Source organism: Pelobates fuscus, chromosome 1 (assembly GCF_036172605.1).
Source record: "Pelobates fuscus isolate aPelFus1 chromosome 1, aPelFus1.pri, whole genome shotgun sequence".
Classification (NCBI taxonomy): Eukaryota; Metazoa; Chordata; class Amphibia; order Anura; family Pelobatidae; genus Pelobates; species Pelobates fuscus.
Window position 1 is genome coordinate 174,133,227 of NC_086317.1, and position 15,541 is coordinate 174,148,767.

General features: G+C 38.0%; 1 protein-coding gene across 1 annotated transcript in view; it reads right to left on the bottom strand.

Moving 5' to 3' along the window:
- AATF (apoptosis antagonizing transcription factor) overlaps positions 1 to 15,541 on the bottom strand; it is a 156,075-nt gene that overhangs the window by 60,361 nt on the left and 80,173 nt on the right. The window contains exon 9 of the mRNA XM_063444396.1: positions 3,529 to 3,596. Coding sequence (XP_063300466.1) covers positions 3,529 to 3,596 — 68 coding nt within the window. The remainder of the gene's footprint in view (positions 1 to 3,528; positions 3,597 to 15,541) is intronic.

The following is a 15,541-nucleotide window of genomic DNA, read 5'->3' on the forward strand; positions in this document are numbered from 1 at the left end:
ATACAGAACCCCTACCCACCATACAGAACCCCTACCCACCATACAGAACCCCTACCCACCATACAGAACCCCTAACCACCATACAGAACCCCTACCCAGCTTACAGAACACCTACCCAGCTTACAGAACACCTACCCACCTTACAGCCCCCCCATCCACCTTACGAAAATCGAACCAGATAATATTTAGTCTCGCAGCATCAACCTCAAGGACCTCATTAATCACTAGTAAAGGTAATTTCAATTTACTTTATTGTTTTCTCATTAAACTTTATAAAGTTAAAAAAAACATTATAAACATGGATAAAGTAGAAATAAAAAGATAAATGTACATACATTTATTTTATTTTTAAAAACACCCTCCTTTCTAAAAAATATTCCGCACTTGCGCAAAAACTGGTGGGCGGTAAGGAAATTTTTCCATCAAGAAAGATGCATTAGTGGGCGGTAGGTAGAAAAAGGTTGACTACCCCTGCTTTAGACCATCATGCACAGCACATCATGATGTTATAGTTTATTATTTGTTTTGCTATTGGGCAATGAGACCACCTGATTTTAAGACACTCACAAAATACACAAATAGCGTATTGGGAAGAACTGTTCAGGAACAAATTCCCTGTGGCCATGTACACAGCAACAGTTAGCCTTTTCATTACTGAATGAATTAATTTGCTTCAGCTATGTCATATATCAAGGGAATTTTAGTGGCACAGCTGAAGTTAGAGAGTTAAATAATAATTACAGACATGATCAATGGTTAATCAATATAGGGTATTACTGCCTGCCCTGAACAATGGCAAGACGTGTCACAAGCGAATCCACCAAATGAACCGCACATTATTATTAATTCATATTTTGATCATTGCAATGTTCATTTAAGATTAAACCTGTAAATCACTCAGGGCTACACTTTAAAGTGACATTTGTGAAAGGACAAGTATTTTATTTTGGTGGTAATAATATTTTCTGCATTCTGAGAAATATAGCTTTGGCTAGATTTTCATTATTTAGATCATTTAGCAAAACAATTGGGTACAAAAAAGAAGCAGCAATTGGGAGAAAATCAGCAAAACGTCATGTACAAGATCAAAACAATGAAATCTAAACATCTTAAACTCATCTAGCAAAATCCAATTACTATAATCTTAATATAATCTTAATTGCCCTAATCTATTTTATTGTGAAACCTGATAAATATACAGTATATCTATTACTAAACAAGTGCTATAGGGATGCATGTATTACTCAAATAAAAGCAGATAATTGCATGGTGATTCACAAGTTCTGTAAAACACTAATCACAGTGTTGAGTTAGCATGTCACTGTTTAGGAAGAAAATACATTCTGTATTAAGATACTTGCATCTCTATCTAGTATTACATACAATACTATGCAAAACATTTAACAGAATAATTTTTTTTTTTTTAAGGTGAGCTGAATTTCAAATAAGATACAGCCAAGTGAAACACACATTGGTGGGAAAGGTTTGCATATACATTTTCCATATCTAGAGTCTTCACATTTTGTATATGCGTTATCTCGATATGTTTTCCATTTTAAAGAGACACTCCAGTCCCCTCAAGTTTTACAGCTTGCCAATGTGTTTAAGAGGTTAAATACACATTTAAAAAGCTTATTTTCTAAAAATGCAGATTTTACGAGAAATCAACACTTTTATAAATTCCTTTAGTAACATCTCCCAGCTATCAAAAGCAGAGCCTGGAGGGTTCACTGCCTCACTTGCTTTGAAATATAGATCAAAGAAGAAGAGAGTGTTCCTCTATGAGAAGCATTGTTGGCGTGTACCAATGCTTCTCTGGGAGAAGTATTTAATTGGACACAAGTGCTCAGAAATGTTGACTTCTCAAGAGGAAGATGAGATTTGCAGTGAAAATACTCTCCCATAGCTGGAATAAAGAGGAGTTTAATTGATTTAACCCTGTTAGTGCCATAATGGGGTTGAAACAATCCTCTAAAGAATTTAAGTAAGAATCCAATTAAAACATTTTTAAATTTGGGGTTTTATTTTAAGTCATTTTATAAAACTATGATCTTTAATCACAATGTTATTGATCGAAGTGCATTTGCTTTATTGTATAGTACACTAATGACCAATATAGCTTATGAGATTCTTACAATGTGATCAGAATTTTTATCTTTTGGTTAAATTTAATAAGGAATCCTACATTTCCTAGATTTTCATATGGCACTCACATCATGGAGGTCAAACCATAATTGTATCTTGCCTACACAGTTGAATAATATGAACTAAGCAGCTCAACTAACTAATTGAAGCTCAGGTCCTGAGTGGCTGTTGATCTCATTTGCTCTCAGCAGTTATTGTTGTAATTAATGACAATTTCAAAAATGATCAAGCAACCCTAGATTGCCAACTCTGTAAAGGACAACAGGTTTTCAAGTGGTAGTTGCAGATACAGCTTGGTTACATAAAAATATTACTTTTCTTCTGGCAGATTAATTCCTTACTGGTAGAACTCAGTTGCTGTAATTCAGTTGATAGCTGATCACAGTTAAAGTAACACTACAGCGTCAGGAATACGAAAATATTCATGACAATATAGTGCTATTTAAGTGGCCGGCACCCCTAAGATAGCCTGGAAAAGGTGATACTTAATTTTTTTTCCATGCTACGCCGGTCTCCCGGTGACAAGGTTCTCCTTCGTGTCTTGATGATCTCAGCCAATCCTATGGAGCATGTGAGGCAAAACGCAGTGCTGTTCAGCATTAACTCCTAGAGATGAATTCAAACAATGCATTTCTCTAGGAAATATTCAGCGGCTCCATTGTGCAGCACTGACCCAGGAAGCACCTCTTGTGGTCTAAGTGGCCAGTCAGCTATGATTCCGGTTCAGCTACCTTGGCCTTAGAACTGCAGTCCTATTCAAATTCCTTATAATTCTCAATTTAGTAAACAGTTCCTAGAGAGTTATCAGGGACTCTTTTCTATCTCTGTTATGATTAAATCACCAATGCAGCAAATAAGTATGTATGCCTTTGCCAGCATCTCACACCACCTACACTGCATAGGCATATTTTAAATGTTTACCTATATATGCAAAAGGTTCAAAGTAAATTGAAATGAATCATAACCTATACATTTTGTGTAGCATTATTTCAGATTAAATGTATTCTCGATACAGTAATAGCACGACCAGATTAGAACTGTATGCAAGCGTATGTTTGCAATAAACACAACAATGAATCTTGAATCAAATACAAATTTAGCAGACTCCACTGATAACATTGAATTAAAAATGATTATAAGAGATTCATAAATCATTGCATATTTTAGAGAGGAAAGTGGGGTTTTCTTCTGAGAAATAATGGTTCTGACATCATCTGCAAATAATACTGGAAATGATTGATGTCACATAGAATTGTTTTATCCAGTCTTGATGGCTCATCTAATTGTGCTTGACCTGTGAGCTTTCGTACTTTTGTTTTACCCTGAACGGTGAAAGGGACAGTAATACTGGCGGCAAAAAGACGGCTAATGCCTCATTCTCACCTTCCCATTGCCACTTGATCATTGGGATCCATGGAGCTGGTTTTTCTTTCTATCAATTCACGGAGCAGCTACAAGAGATTGAGAAACAAATATGAAAATCAAACACCACCTAAGATTAGGAACGATAAATTTACACACTAGTAAAACTGCAGCTGTTTTAAAAGTAATAAGGTTTGCTCTACAATAAAAGTGTTTAAAAAAATAAGGCAAAATATTTTTCTTTGAAAATATATCAAAAGAATCAAGAACTGAGCAATAAAGGAGGCTTTCTACTAGCTTCTATTTTTTACCTGGTACACATAACTGTCTAATATTTTGTTTAACGTTTTTCTCATGCAAAAGACTGGTAAGGAATGCACACATAACTGCATAAACACTGAAATGGTTTTTTGACATCATGCTTGTTAGTATACTTGCCCTTTTATGCTTGACTTATGGTTTACAAATGTAATGTAATGGAGAGTTCAAAAGTTGGAAAAAGGACAAATCACAAGAAAATCATTTGGAATTTAACAGTAATATTATAATCCCAAATGATTTAAAAGGACAATATAATGTGCAACACTGACATTCAGTTTCCCCACGCTCTGCATGGAGACACTGATCACTCCTCATAGAGAATCTCTATGAAGAGATGCTGATTGGCGCAGCCCGGCATTTTGCTGCATGTGTGCATTAGCCCACCAATGCTTTCCTATGGGAAAACATTGGATTTCCTATGGGAAAACATTGGATTGGCTGAGATCATCAACAGTGGTCTTACGTGCTCCCAACTTGCGCCGTTACAGTCCATAATGAATGCGGCAGCGAGGCTCATCTTCCTGTCCGCTCGCACCTCCCATGCCTCACCCTTCTGTCAGTCCCTACATTTGCTTCCTATAAAATATAGAGCTCAATTTAAAATTCTGGTTCTTGCTTTCAAATCTCTACATAATGCCACCTATCTATCCTCCCTTATACACAAGTATGTCCCGTCTAGGCCCTTACGATCTGCTGAAGACTTATGTCTATCTTCTGTCCATACTCCCACCCCTGATGCTCGCCTTCAAGATTTCTCGAGGGCTGCACCGTTCCTGTGGAACTCGCTTCCCTCCTCCGTTAGATGCTCACCCAGTCTCCACCCCTTCCAAAAAATCGTTAAAAACCCACTTCTTCATAAAAGCGTATCAATTAAACTGTTAATAGCTCCTGACTGATTCCTCTTCTGCAACTGTCACTAGTCTAATACTATCCTTACCTTTTTGTGTCATTCTACCCCACTCCCTCTAGCATGTAAGCTCATTGAGAAGGGCCCTCACCCTCAGTTCCTGTGTGTCCAACTTGTCTGGTTACAACTACATGTCTGTTCGTCCACCCATTGCAAAGAGCAGCGGAATTTGATGGTGCTCTATAAATATCATAATAATAACAAACAAGGAGACAAAGCGTGGGTGAAGCCAACCGTAAGGAGACCCACGTAGCACTGTAAAAAAGGTAAACTACTTTGAATTGACACCTAAATGGTGTTTCCCACCTATAGTATCAGAAATACAATTTTTGTTACATGTTCCTTTAAACATTTTGTTGCAGCAATCTAATGACTGGGGCAGTCTCACTAGGGAGACATCCAGCATTAGCTGTGTATTGCAAAAACTTTGTGACTTGCTGCTGCAAGAACCTTTCAAAAACCTATGTAGGGTTGTCATATTTAAAGCTACATGTTGGCAACCTGTACATTACCCATCACTAAAAATAATAAATATATACACACATATGGCAAATGTCAAGTCCTACTCTCCACTGCAGGTCAGGAAGCACACTAATCAGGGCTAAATTCCTATCTGCCAGAAAACTGAATTTGAACTCATCAGTGGCGAGGGAAGATTTGAGATACTTCAGTCATAAAGTTTATAAATATCTATGACATACTTTTGAAAGTTTTTCATGCTTTATTTTGATTTGTATGTTTGTTTTTAAAAAAAAATGTGATGCATGTCCCTTTAAGCTAATTTTTACCTAATTAAAAACACAGTTACAAAAACTAAATTACATTACAAGTAACGTTAGAAAAGGATAACATTTCACCTACATAATGAGCTAGCTAAATCAATAGTATGAAATGAATAAACGATTCTAACCTTTAAGAAAACCGTGTATTTCTCTACGCATTAAGGAAAGAATTTGGGAAGGGACTAGTGATAATTATCACAAGCTATGCACAAGCAATCACCTTTGCTTTTAGGATTTGCAGTGAAGATTCCTACCTAGCCTGGCAGAATAGGCATAGGCAAGAATGGTTATCAATGACAACATGCTTAAAGGGATACTGTAGTGCCAGGAATACAAAGATGTATTCTTGGCACTACCAATCCCTCTGCCTCCTCTCTATCTCCCCCCTCCCTCACGTAAAAGGGTTAAAAACCCTTTATTTACTTACCTGACTCCAGCACCGATGTCCATCGGCACAGGGTTGAAGCTCTGCCCCTGACGAGCGGGGTTAATGTCATATAGAGAAAATCTGATGCTGGAGGTCCTCATGCAGAGCGTCAGATAACGGACCAAAAGTCCGTTTGGATTCCTGAAGCCCTCTAGTGGCTGTCTGGTAGACAGCCACTGAGGGCAGACTTAGTGCTGCAATGTAAACATTGCAGTTCTCTGGTGCAAAAGGGACATCGCATCCAGACCACTTTAATAAGCTGAAGTGGTCTGGGTGCCTATAGTGTCCCTTTAATGTTCATATATAGTTTTGGACGAAGTGAAAAATATGAATAATAAGTAGTATACACTGGAAAAAAAAACCCTGCCTCCTTTTGTGACGGACTTAAAAGAGCTGTAAAACTGAGCAGTATTGTAGAGTTATGACATAGGACGGACCAAAAAAAATAAAAAAAATAAAAAAAACACTACAATGTATTCATTTCCAGATTCAACAGTTGAGAACATGGGAAGCAATGCAAAATTGTGCAATACTTGTGCAATTAATGCATTACTAAAAAAAAAGTAAAAGTGAACATGCTACTAACCAATGAGCCCTCGTCCAGAATTAAACGTTCACTGCTGTTCAAATCTTCAACCACTTTATTTGACAAAAAAACCACAATGAACAAATCTTTAAAAATGCTGCAAATGACATGCTACCCTCATTTGTTGATCTCCACAGATTACCCACACCATGTATGCGCTATACAGAATGTTTGACATCTACAGAAGCATTGTGATTAATGAGTAGGCCATCTGATCCCTGCAGTATGAGCTTAGAAACTGTGCAAGGATGCCCTTTATCACCGACTCCTTTACTTACATACCGAACAAAATGCATATGAAAACATAAGAGGAAGTGAGAGTTTCACTTAAAGAATATGAAGCTTGATGTACGCAAATATATTGTTAACCCTAATACAACCAAATTAGGATTCCACTGATAATGACACATCTAATGGATTTTTTTTTTTTTTAAAGATAAGCAGATTAACTAAGGCATTGAGACGGTTGGGCTGGGTAACATATGCATCTAAATGGCAGGAACAAGCCGAACACCACCTAGATGGGATTATACAAATCATTCTGGCGGGCTCCTCCAGAATTTCTACTTTTGGATTGCATTTATTCTAGGATTTAACAAGTAATTAGGTTTTTGTAGTTCAGATTCTCAAAACTTTAAATGTAAATAGATACATTAACAAAAACGTAACCTAACACAGATAAAACAGAAAATCTGCACATTACAGTTTCCTTAAAAAAAAAAAAAAAAAGCTCACTTATTAGTAGTTTAATGAAAATGGTAATTGTTATGTGGTAATAACTGTATGTGCTACTACTAGGTGAATGCAAAATCAAAATTTAGTTTGTTTTAAGAGAAAAACTAATACAAAAATATGAGCGTGCAGCTTAGTTTAGCTCCAACTGCTCATTCTCTTTGTAATCTGATTGAATTAATGTTTATCAAACAGAAACTAATCATATTCCTATACAACGCATAATCAGACTCAAATGCACTGGCCACCATTTACATAATATCAGCACTTTACATATTTTTTTTTACATGTTACAGAATTGTGATTTTTTTGGGGGGGTGACAAGGCCACTGTAAAGATGATCACGCTAGTACAATCACTGAGCCCTTCCTAGTTAATTAATAGCCGCAGAAACTAAAATATACACATTTATTGAGAACGTTCATTTTATGGATTCAAAACTAGTTACCAGGCAATTCTATTGTTTGTTGTACATGTCACATTATACAAAACTAAAACCTGCAGCTCTACAGAGGATGACAATAGAGAATTTGTATTAACATGTAAATGCAATAGATTCTTCCTCCTCCCCCCCCCCCCCCCCCCCCTTCCTTTACTTTCATCTGAGAAGAGGAAGTCAGTCTGCTGACTACTGTATTGTTACAAGTGGAAGCATTCCAAATTCAAGTCAGGAAGCAGTGATGCTGCCAACAGCATGTGCTGCATTTCAGCACCACGGTCAGCTCTATATGCTTAGAACAATGCAGAAAATAAGAACAAACACTGGTGCAGACACTTAAATGCTATGTTAGAAATAGGGATAGGAATGTTTTTGATTACCAAATCTAGGTAAAAAAGGAAGAACAAGATGCCACCCATGTGCCCTCTAAAGAGCTTAAAGGGCGCAAGAAGTAAGAATATATATTTGCTTGCACAGAGCAGGAAAAGGGTTAAAATACACAGCGACTCCCATATGACTTGTGTCAGTGAGAATAAAAATGATTAAAATATATGTAGCAAAACAAGCTTAAAGTTGATGGCCTGTACACACCAGCTTGATGGCATGAACATAGATGCCTAGTAATGCAATCTGAAATTCCCAGGACATAATTGAAAACGAGAGAAATCTCAATGTATCCTTCCTGGTAAAATATTTTATAAATAAATATTCTTAAATTGCAGATGGTGATGGCGTACTTGTAGAAGAAGACATTTTAGGTAGGCATTGAGTAAGATTATATTATTCTACACATGGATAAATTACACTCTATGTACTTGTATGTGTGCAAGATAATGCATATGATAAAAGGGAGCAGCATTCAAACGTTAGCTATGGTGCACAGTTCTAGCATTGTGAGTTTATTTGTATTTTTTTATTTTTTTTTAGCTATATTGCATGGGCAGAGAGACCTCAAATCAAGGAACATGTTGACATGAACTCCTTTGATGAAGAAATTCAAAATAACCTGATTGGTCACCCCTCTTGATTTTAATGCAAAAAATATATAAATAAGATAAGCAATATGTCATATGTATTAATTCAGGAAGAAATATTATAATACAGAGCTTTAACAAGAGTAACAAGGTGAGATATAATTGCTTTAATGTACTTGTGAGCAGACCACTGTAGCAGCAAGTCGTGCAGGGTTTTTGCCTTAATAGTTAGAGGGATTTATTTGTTTATTTTTTTTTTTATATTTCATGGCTGCCCTTTTTAGTTAAAAAAAAAATAAAATAAAAAAATCAATGAAATTAACCCTTTAGTCACCTATAACCCAGCCTCGTTTCTGCAACTAAATCCACCTCCACTGATGTCATCAGGCTTGATGATCACTTTGTCAAATGAAATGCTTCCTACAGAAAATCACTAAGGAGAAAAAGCGCATGTGCTTCTGAGTAAAAGGAAAGAGTGCTCACATCACAACTGCCTGCACTGTACGGAGAGAAATGTCAACATCCTTGTGCAATGTGTGATGTTACGGAATACTAAGAACAGAGTTTGACTCTGTTCTAGCATTATCTAGAGACCACCACTGGAGGTGTGTTTAGCCCTGCAATGTAAACATTGTTTTACCTTGCGGTAGAGAAAAACGCACCACTGAGATGAAGTAGTGTAGGTGCTTATTGTGACCCTTTAATATTGATAAATAGATTTTAAAAATTACCTTGCTATTACAGCACTGGCTTAAAAAAAAAAAAAAAAACTTAATTCCCATCCCACAAAAACAAAAAATTGCACAAAAGCCAGGTTAAGTGAAAGAATGTGTATTTTTTTCTCCTAAATATCAGGATAAAATTGTTAATACGTAAAAAGTCACTCTTGGCATCATAGCTTTGCACGGTTACAAAGTTTTTGGTGCAGAGATTATCATTTACCCACTCGCAAACAAAAATAAATATCACTGCAGTTTTAAGCCAGCCTCCATGGCTCGGTCACAGTTAGGAAGAAGTTTTGTGTGCACTGTCTGGATGCCACATGAGTAAGTAGGAAGGATGTCTCGCTCTCCACCCCACTGAGAGCACAGTTGCCCATGTGTGGTCAGTGGCTTAGCAGATCACAGCAAACAAGAGCAGAGCAAATGGAGTCGAATGAGAACCTCCTAAATGCTGGGGTTTATTTGCTGTGAACCTGTGTACTTGCACAACTGTGCTAGTATACAGCTTTTGTTTGTTGAGGTGTTTATTTTAAATACATTGTCAATATAATGAATGACCATTTTGGATCACAGAACTGGGTGAAATTTAAGTGCAATGTAACATAAAAATCTTAAAATAAAGTGATCATGGCAAAGTTTCTTTGCAGAAGTCAGGAACTGGGAATCTCTTGAGGGATTATTATGAATTTATCAAGATATTCCATTATTCATTGAGCTGCAACAATATCAGATTGATTTCTCTTTGTAGAATCAAAGAGATATGCTTTCGTTCACAATTTGTAATAAACATGAACACAATGCTGAAACAAGTGTGGTTATAGGTAAACACCTGTATTGAGCTGAAATGCTAAACTAAATATATTTAAAAAGGCAAACATAAAAAAAAAATAAAAAAAAATAAAAAGCACTTACACAATAGAAGCCATTGTTACCGGAGGGCAAACAAATTCTCAATTAGCATGAAATACAAAATGGTTCAGGCACTCCAAGGTTCAGGAGTGTCAAATTTATTGAAGCCCAATCTAACGCAACGTTTCGACCTACACGATCTTTGTCAAGCTTGACAAAGACTGTGTAGGTCGAAACGTTGCGTTACATTGGGCTATAATAAATTTGACACTTCTGAACCTTGGAGTGCCTGAACCATTTTGTATTTCATGCTTATTGTTTTTGGGACCTGGCGCTTGGTCTTGGCTTGGTTGCATCATGGCTCAGAGTGGTGGGATTGAGTGCAGTTCCTTATTGCTTTTTGGAAAAGAAACAATTTCTCAAGACATGTTTGGCCTTTTAGTAAAGTGCTATTTTTCACCACGGCTGTTCAAATAACAGATACCCATAGTGAGGATACTATTTGTATTTCTGCTCTCATATGCTTTACTCTATGAATAGTTTCTCTGTGTGCCGATTCTGCTTACAAGTCACTTTTAGCACCATAACATGTTTGCATCATTGCAAAGCTTAAAGTGAAGAGAGTACCCTGCACCCTGATTTTCTTCCAAGAGTAGCATATTAATGCACTTATTTGCAAAGATGGCTGCCACTATAGACCTGCCCTATGGAACTGGTTTGTTAAAAAGTAACAAGTTTTACTACCGATTTATCCAGCTTGTACATGAGAGCAGCAATTTTGTGTACCGTATATACTCTAGTATAAGCCAACCCCCGTATATAAGCTGAGGCCCCTAATTTTACCCCCCAAAACTGGGAAAACTTATTGACTCGAGTATAAGACTAGGGTGGGAAATGCAGCAACTACTGGTAAATTTCTAAATAAAATTAGATCCAAAAAAAATTATATTAATTGAATATTTACAGTGTGTGTGTGTGTATGTAATGAATGCAGTGTGTGTATGAGTGCAGTGTGTGTGTATGAGTGCAGTGCGTGTGTATGAGTGCAGTGCGTGTGTATGAGTGCAGTGCGTGTGTATGAGTGCAGTGCGTGTGTATGAGTGCAGTGCGTGTGTATGAGTGCAGTGCGTGTGTATGAGTGCAGTGCGTGTGTATGAGTGCAGTGCGTGTGTATGAGTGCAGTGCGTGTGTATGAGTGCAGTGCGTGTGTATGAGTGCAGTGCGTGTGTATGAGTGCAGTGCGTGTGTATGAGTGCAGTGCGTGTGTATGAGTGCAGTGCGTGTGTATGAGTGCAGTGCGTGTTTGTGTATGTGTTTTGCTGAGCCTTGGTGGGTGGTGGGCATTTTTATTATAATTTAAATATTTTTTTTCGGCCCCCCTCCCTGCTTGATACATGGCAGGGAGGGGGGCTCTCACTCCCTGGTGGTCCAGTGGCATTGGCAGTTCAGTGGAGGGGGGCTGGCAGGAAGCTCTTACTTACCTCTCCTGCAGCTCCTGTCAGCTCCCTTCTACTCCGCGCCGGTCAGCTCCCCTGTCAGCTCACAGTGTAAATCTCGCGGCCGCACTCTGACCCCGCGGCTCTCGCGAGACTTACACTGGGAGCTGACCGGACCGGCGCGGAGGAGAAGGGAGCTAACAGGAGCTGCAGGAGAGGTAAGTAAGAGCTTCCTGCCAGCCCCCCTCCTACACAGCCCCTTGTCTGTATTATGGCAATGTAAATTGCCATAATACAGACATTGACTCGAGTATAAGTCGAGTTGGGGTTTTTCAGCACAAAAAATGTGCTGAAAAACTGGATTTATACTCGAGTATATACGGTATTTATTGGCCAATCAGGGATTACTGACCCCAGATCAGAAAACTGTGAAACAGACTTTATAAACCCTAAACACAGCGTCAGTATGATTACTATCAGATTATAAAGCAGTGCCACTCGGCCTACGTGATGAGCTGAACTGCAAAACTAGGGATTAGATATTTCCCACAAATCTCAGCAGGTCTATTCTTTAATAGGCCAGAACAAGAGGCTTCTGAGTGGTGGTGCCTCTTCCTTGCCAGTCTGCGTCCGCTTCTACTTACAAATTGCAGACACGTTTCTCATTCATTATCTATTAATTGGGGCTCAATTCCTTCCAATTGTATCCATTTAAAATGCAGAAAACTTTACCCACTGTCAGTATTACAATTGATCCAACACGCAGTATTAGTATCACACTTAGGAATGAGGATAACGTCTAACTGGACCCTAACATGGCCGGACTTAACGTACCAGAGAATGTTCGAAATACTAGCCGAAGTCCGGAACACAGAACGAAAGACAGTTGCAAAGAATAGTAAATAGTCAAGGATACCAGAATTCAGGGAAGTCAGAACAAAGCAAATCACTTTGTTTATACAATCCTTGTCACACCTCCCTGCATGTGACTTGCATAGCCCCTTCCTAAACACTACCTGTAAAGAGTCATCTTATGTTCACACTTCCTTTATTTTAAATTCTGTTTAACTTAAAATTTCTAATCTCCTACTCTGTTAATAGCTTGCTAGACCCAGCAGGAGCCTCTTGTATGTAATTAAAGTTCAATTTACAAAGCAGGAGATAAAAACCTTTAAAGTTAGTTGCATCAGATTAAAAATTAAACCATTTTGTTTTCATGCCACCTGTGTCAATCACAGCCAGGGGAGGTGTGGCTAGGGCTGCATAAACAGAAACAACGTGATTTAACTCCTAAATGACAGAGAATTGAGCAGTGAAACTACAGTGGCATGATATATATACACCCAAACTGCTTCATTAAGCTAGGGTTGTTTTGGTGACTACAGTGTCCCTTTAATTCCTAAATGGCAGTTAATTGAGCAGTGAGACCAAAACCAGTTCATTAAGCTAAAGTTATTTTAGTGAAAAAACAAACTACTACTCATATGTAAAATAGATTGCAATGTATTATATATAATTTCCAATGTCTGAAGGGGATATTTTTTTTTGCAGGTTTCTACCCTGACTGTGTAAGAAGCGTTTCATTATGTTAAAAAAAAATATCAAGCATAACCTGCAAAAAATATAAAGCATAAAGTGCACTGTAAAAATATGATCAAAAAAAGTATAGTAAAAAATATATAAACAAATAACTGGCATCCAGAGATAAGATTGTATTGACCTAAGAAACAAAACTACTGAAAAGAAAAAGTGATTATTTAGTGATAAATTATAAAAGTGATAATTTATAACTGTGTAAAAACAAAGTTACACAACCTAATGCAAGAATAGACACTCAATTAGAATGAATAGCCACTTCCATCACGAGTATACAGAACAAATAGGTGCCAACAGGAATGTCTTTAGGAACCATGGTTCTCTGATTTCTAGGGTTTGTCAAGCTTTAACCGGAATCATATTTCCTGAAAATGTAGTCCTTATAGTACAAATCCAAGCCCTTTGGTAGAGGGAGAACTTTCACAAAGACAGTACATGCTGGATTTCAGAACACCTTGAATGAAACAAAATAAAATGAAAAGACTACATTTTTCTTGGAAACAGGTGCCTAAAGCTCCATTCATCATTCTGCTAAGTTTTATGCTCTGAATTTATTAGTCAAAATAGAAATCTCTGTTCTCAAAACCCAGTATATTTTTTTTGAGAGTGATATATGGTGTCTCTCTACGTCTAATAATTAACTAGGAAGTGTGAGTAAATCATGCTGAGCAATAAGCTCTGATGTGTGAAGACTGAATTAAGATGCTTTTAACCCCTTTAGTGCGAGTACAGCCTGGAGATCAAAGCAGGAGCCCAAGCATGCACATTAACGGTCAATGCTTCTGAATAGTGATTAGCCATAGCTGTGGTTATTCCTACATGGTTTCGGCTGATCAAAAACAAAGGAACTGTAAAATTACACCAGGAGAACAGGTATCTTGTATACTACACCACAAAACAGGACCCAAGATTTTCATGAACATGTATGGAATACAGACAATACAAAAATGCTAAATAAGATTATTTTAAAAAGTATCCTTATTCCTACTTTATGTAAACAGGATTCAGGATTAAAAACTACAGAGAATAACTGCACCAATGTCCTTTTGTGATCACCGTTTACGATCATACAACAAAAACATGACAAAAATAGGCTTTTGAAATACAAACATTTCCACCAACAATGACTCGTGAAGATGTGAAGCATACCCCCAAAAAAATCTTTTGTTTGAGTTGCATTCTACAGTATCTAAATGCTACGCTCATCTCGAGCTTACTGCTCTGACAAATAAAGGAAAAGCATTCAATTTAACGTAGAAGGTGACAGAAAACATACAGCAATTTTCTTTATCCTTATTGTTGAATTGGCTTCAACTTGAATCTCTGCCTAATACCACTCAACAGAAGAAATTAACCCGGTCAGCTGAACAGGTGCTATGCTGTGTCTGTCAGGGGCCCCCTCTTCCCTACAATTACTAGCACACATTGAAGTGGTAATCTTTACAGATCATCTCTCCCAAGAAATACTGTTGTAGGGGAATGGAACAAGGGAGGAGCTGGGCAATGGGGAAAGCATAGAGAGAAGAAGACAGGAGAGAGGGAGAGAGAGAGAAAAGTGGGGGGGGGGGGGGGGGGGGGAAGAAAAAGCAAAGGGGGAGGGGTGTGGAGAAAAAGAAAATGAATGTGTAGCTGCCTTACAGCTCAGCAGATGTCTGCATGTGATGAACGAGGCTGGGATATGCTGTTGTAGCCTGCTGCCAAGGAGCGGTAAGTGATTAAAGCCTCCACAGCTCTCAGCACCATATTTAGAGTCTGCAGGGTTCCCAGCCTTGCACCCATTGCTTGCTGTGCTGCCAGATGTTGACAACTGCTCGTGTTCGCATTCACTAGGTACGGATGGCAGCAGTTGGCATGGAAGTCCTGCAATCTGGAACATTTGTGGAGACGCTGTGCGCTGACAAGTGTCGGCCATCATTCACCTTTACAGAACACCAGAGCGACTTTAATTCTCTGCCAATCGCCTCCTGGGAGCCGGCCAAGATAAAGTTGCGGCTGGCAGCCTCATTTGTTTTACTCAGGTGTTTCTGTTGCCTTACTGACCTCTATTAGTTTAAGTTTTAATTTAGATTAACCCCGCCACCCCAATTAACCAGTCAGGAGGAAAAAAAGATAAGATGTGACTACTCATAACTCTGGATTTGGATTTTTATCAGAGTCAAAATTATGAAGCAGCAAAAGAGGCCGGTCACTTGGTGCCATCAGTCTCTGAACTCACCACTTCAGGGTGAATTAAAAATAAAAATTTTCTGTGGAGACACGGCAA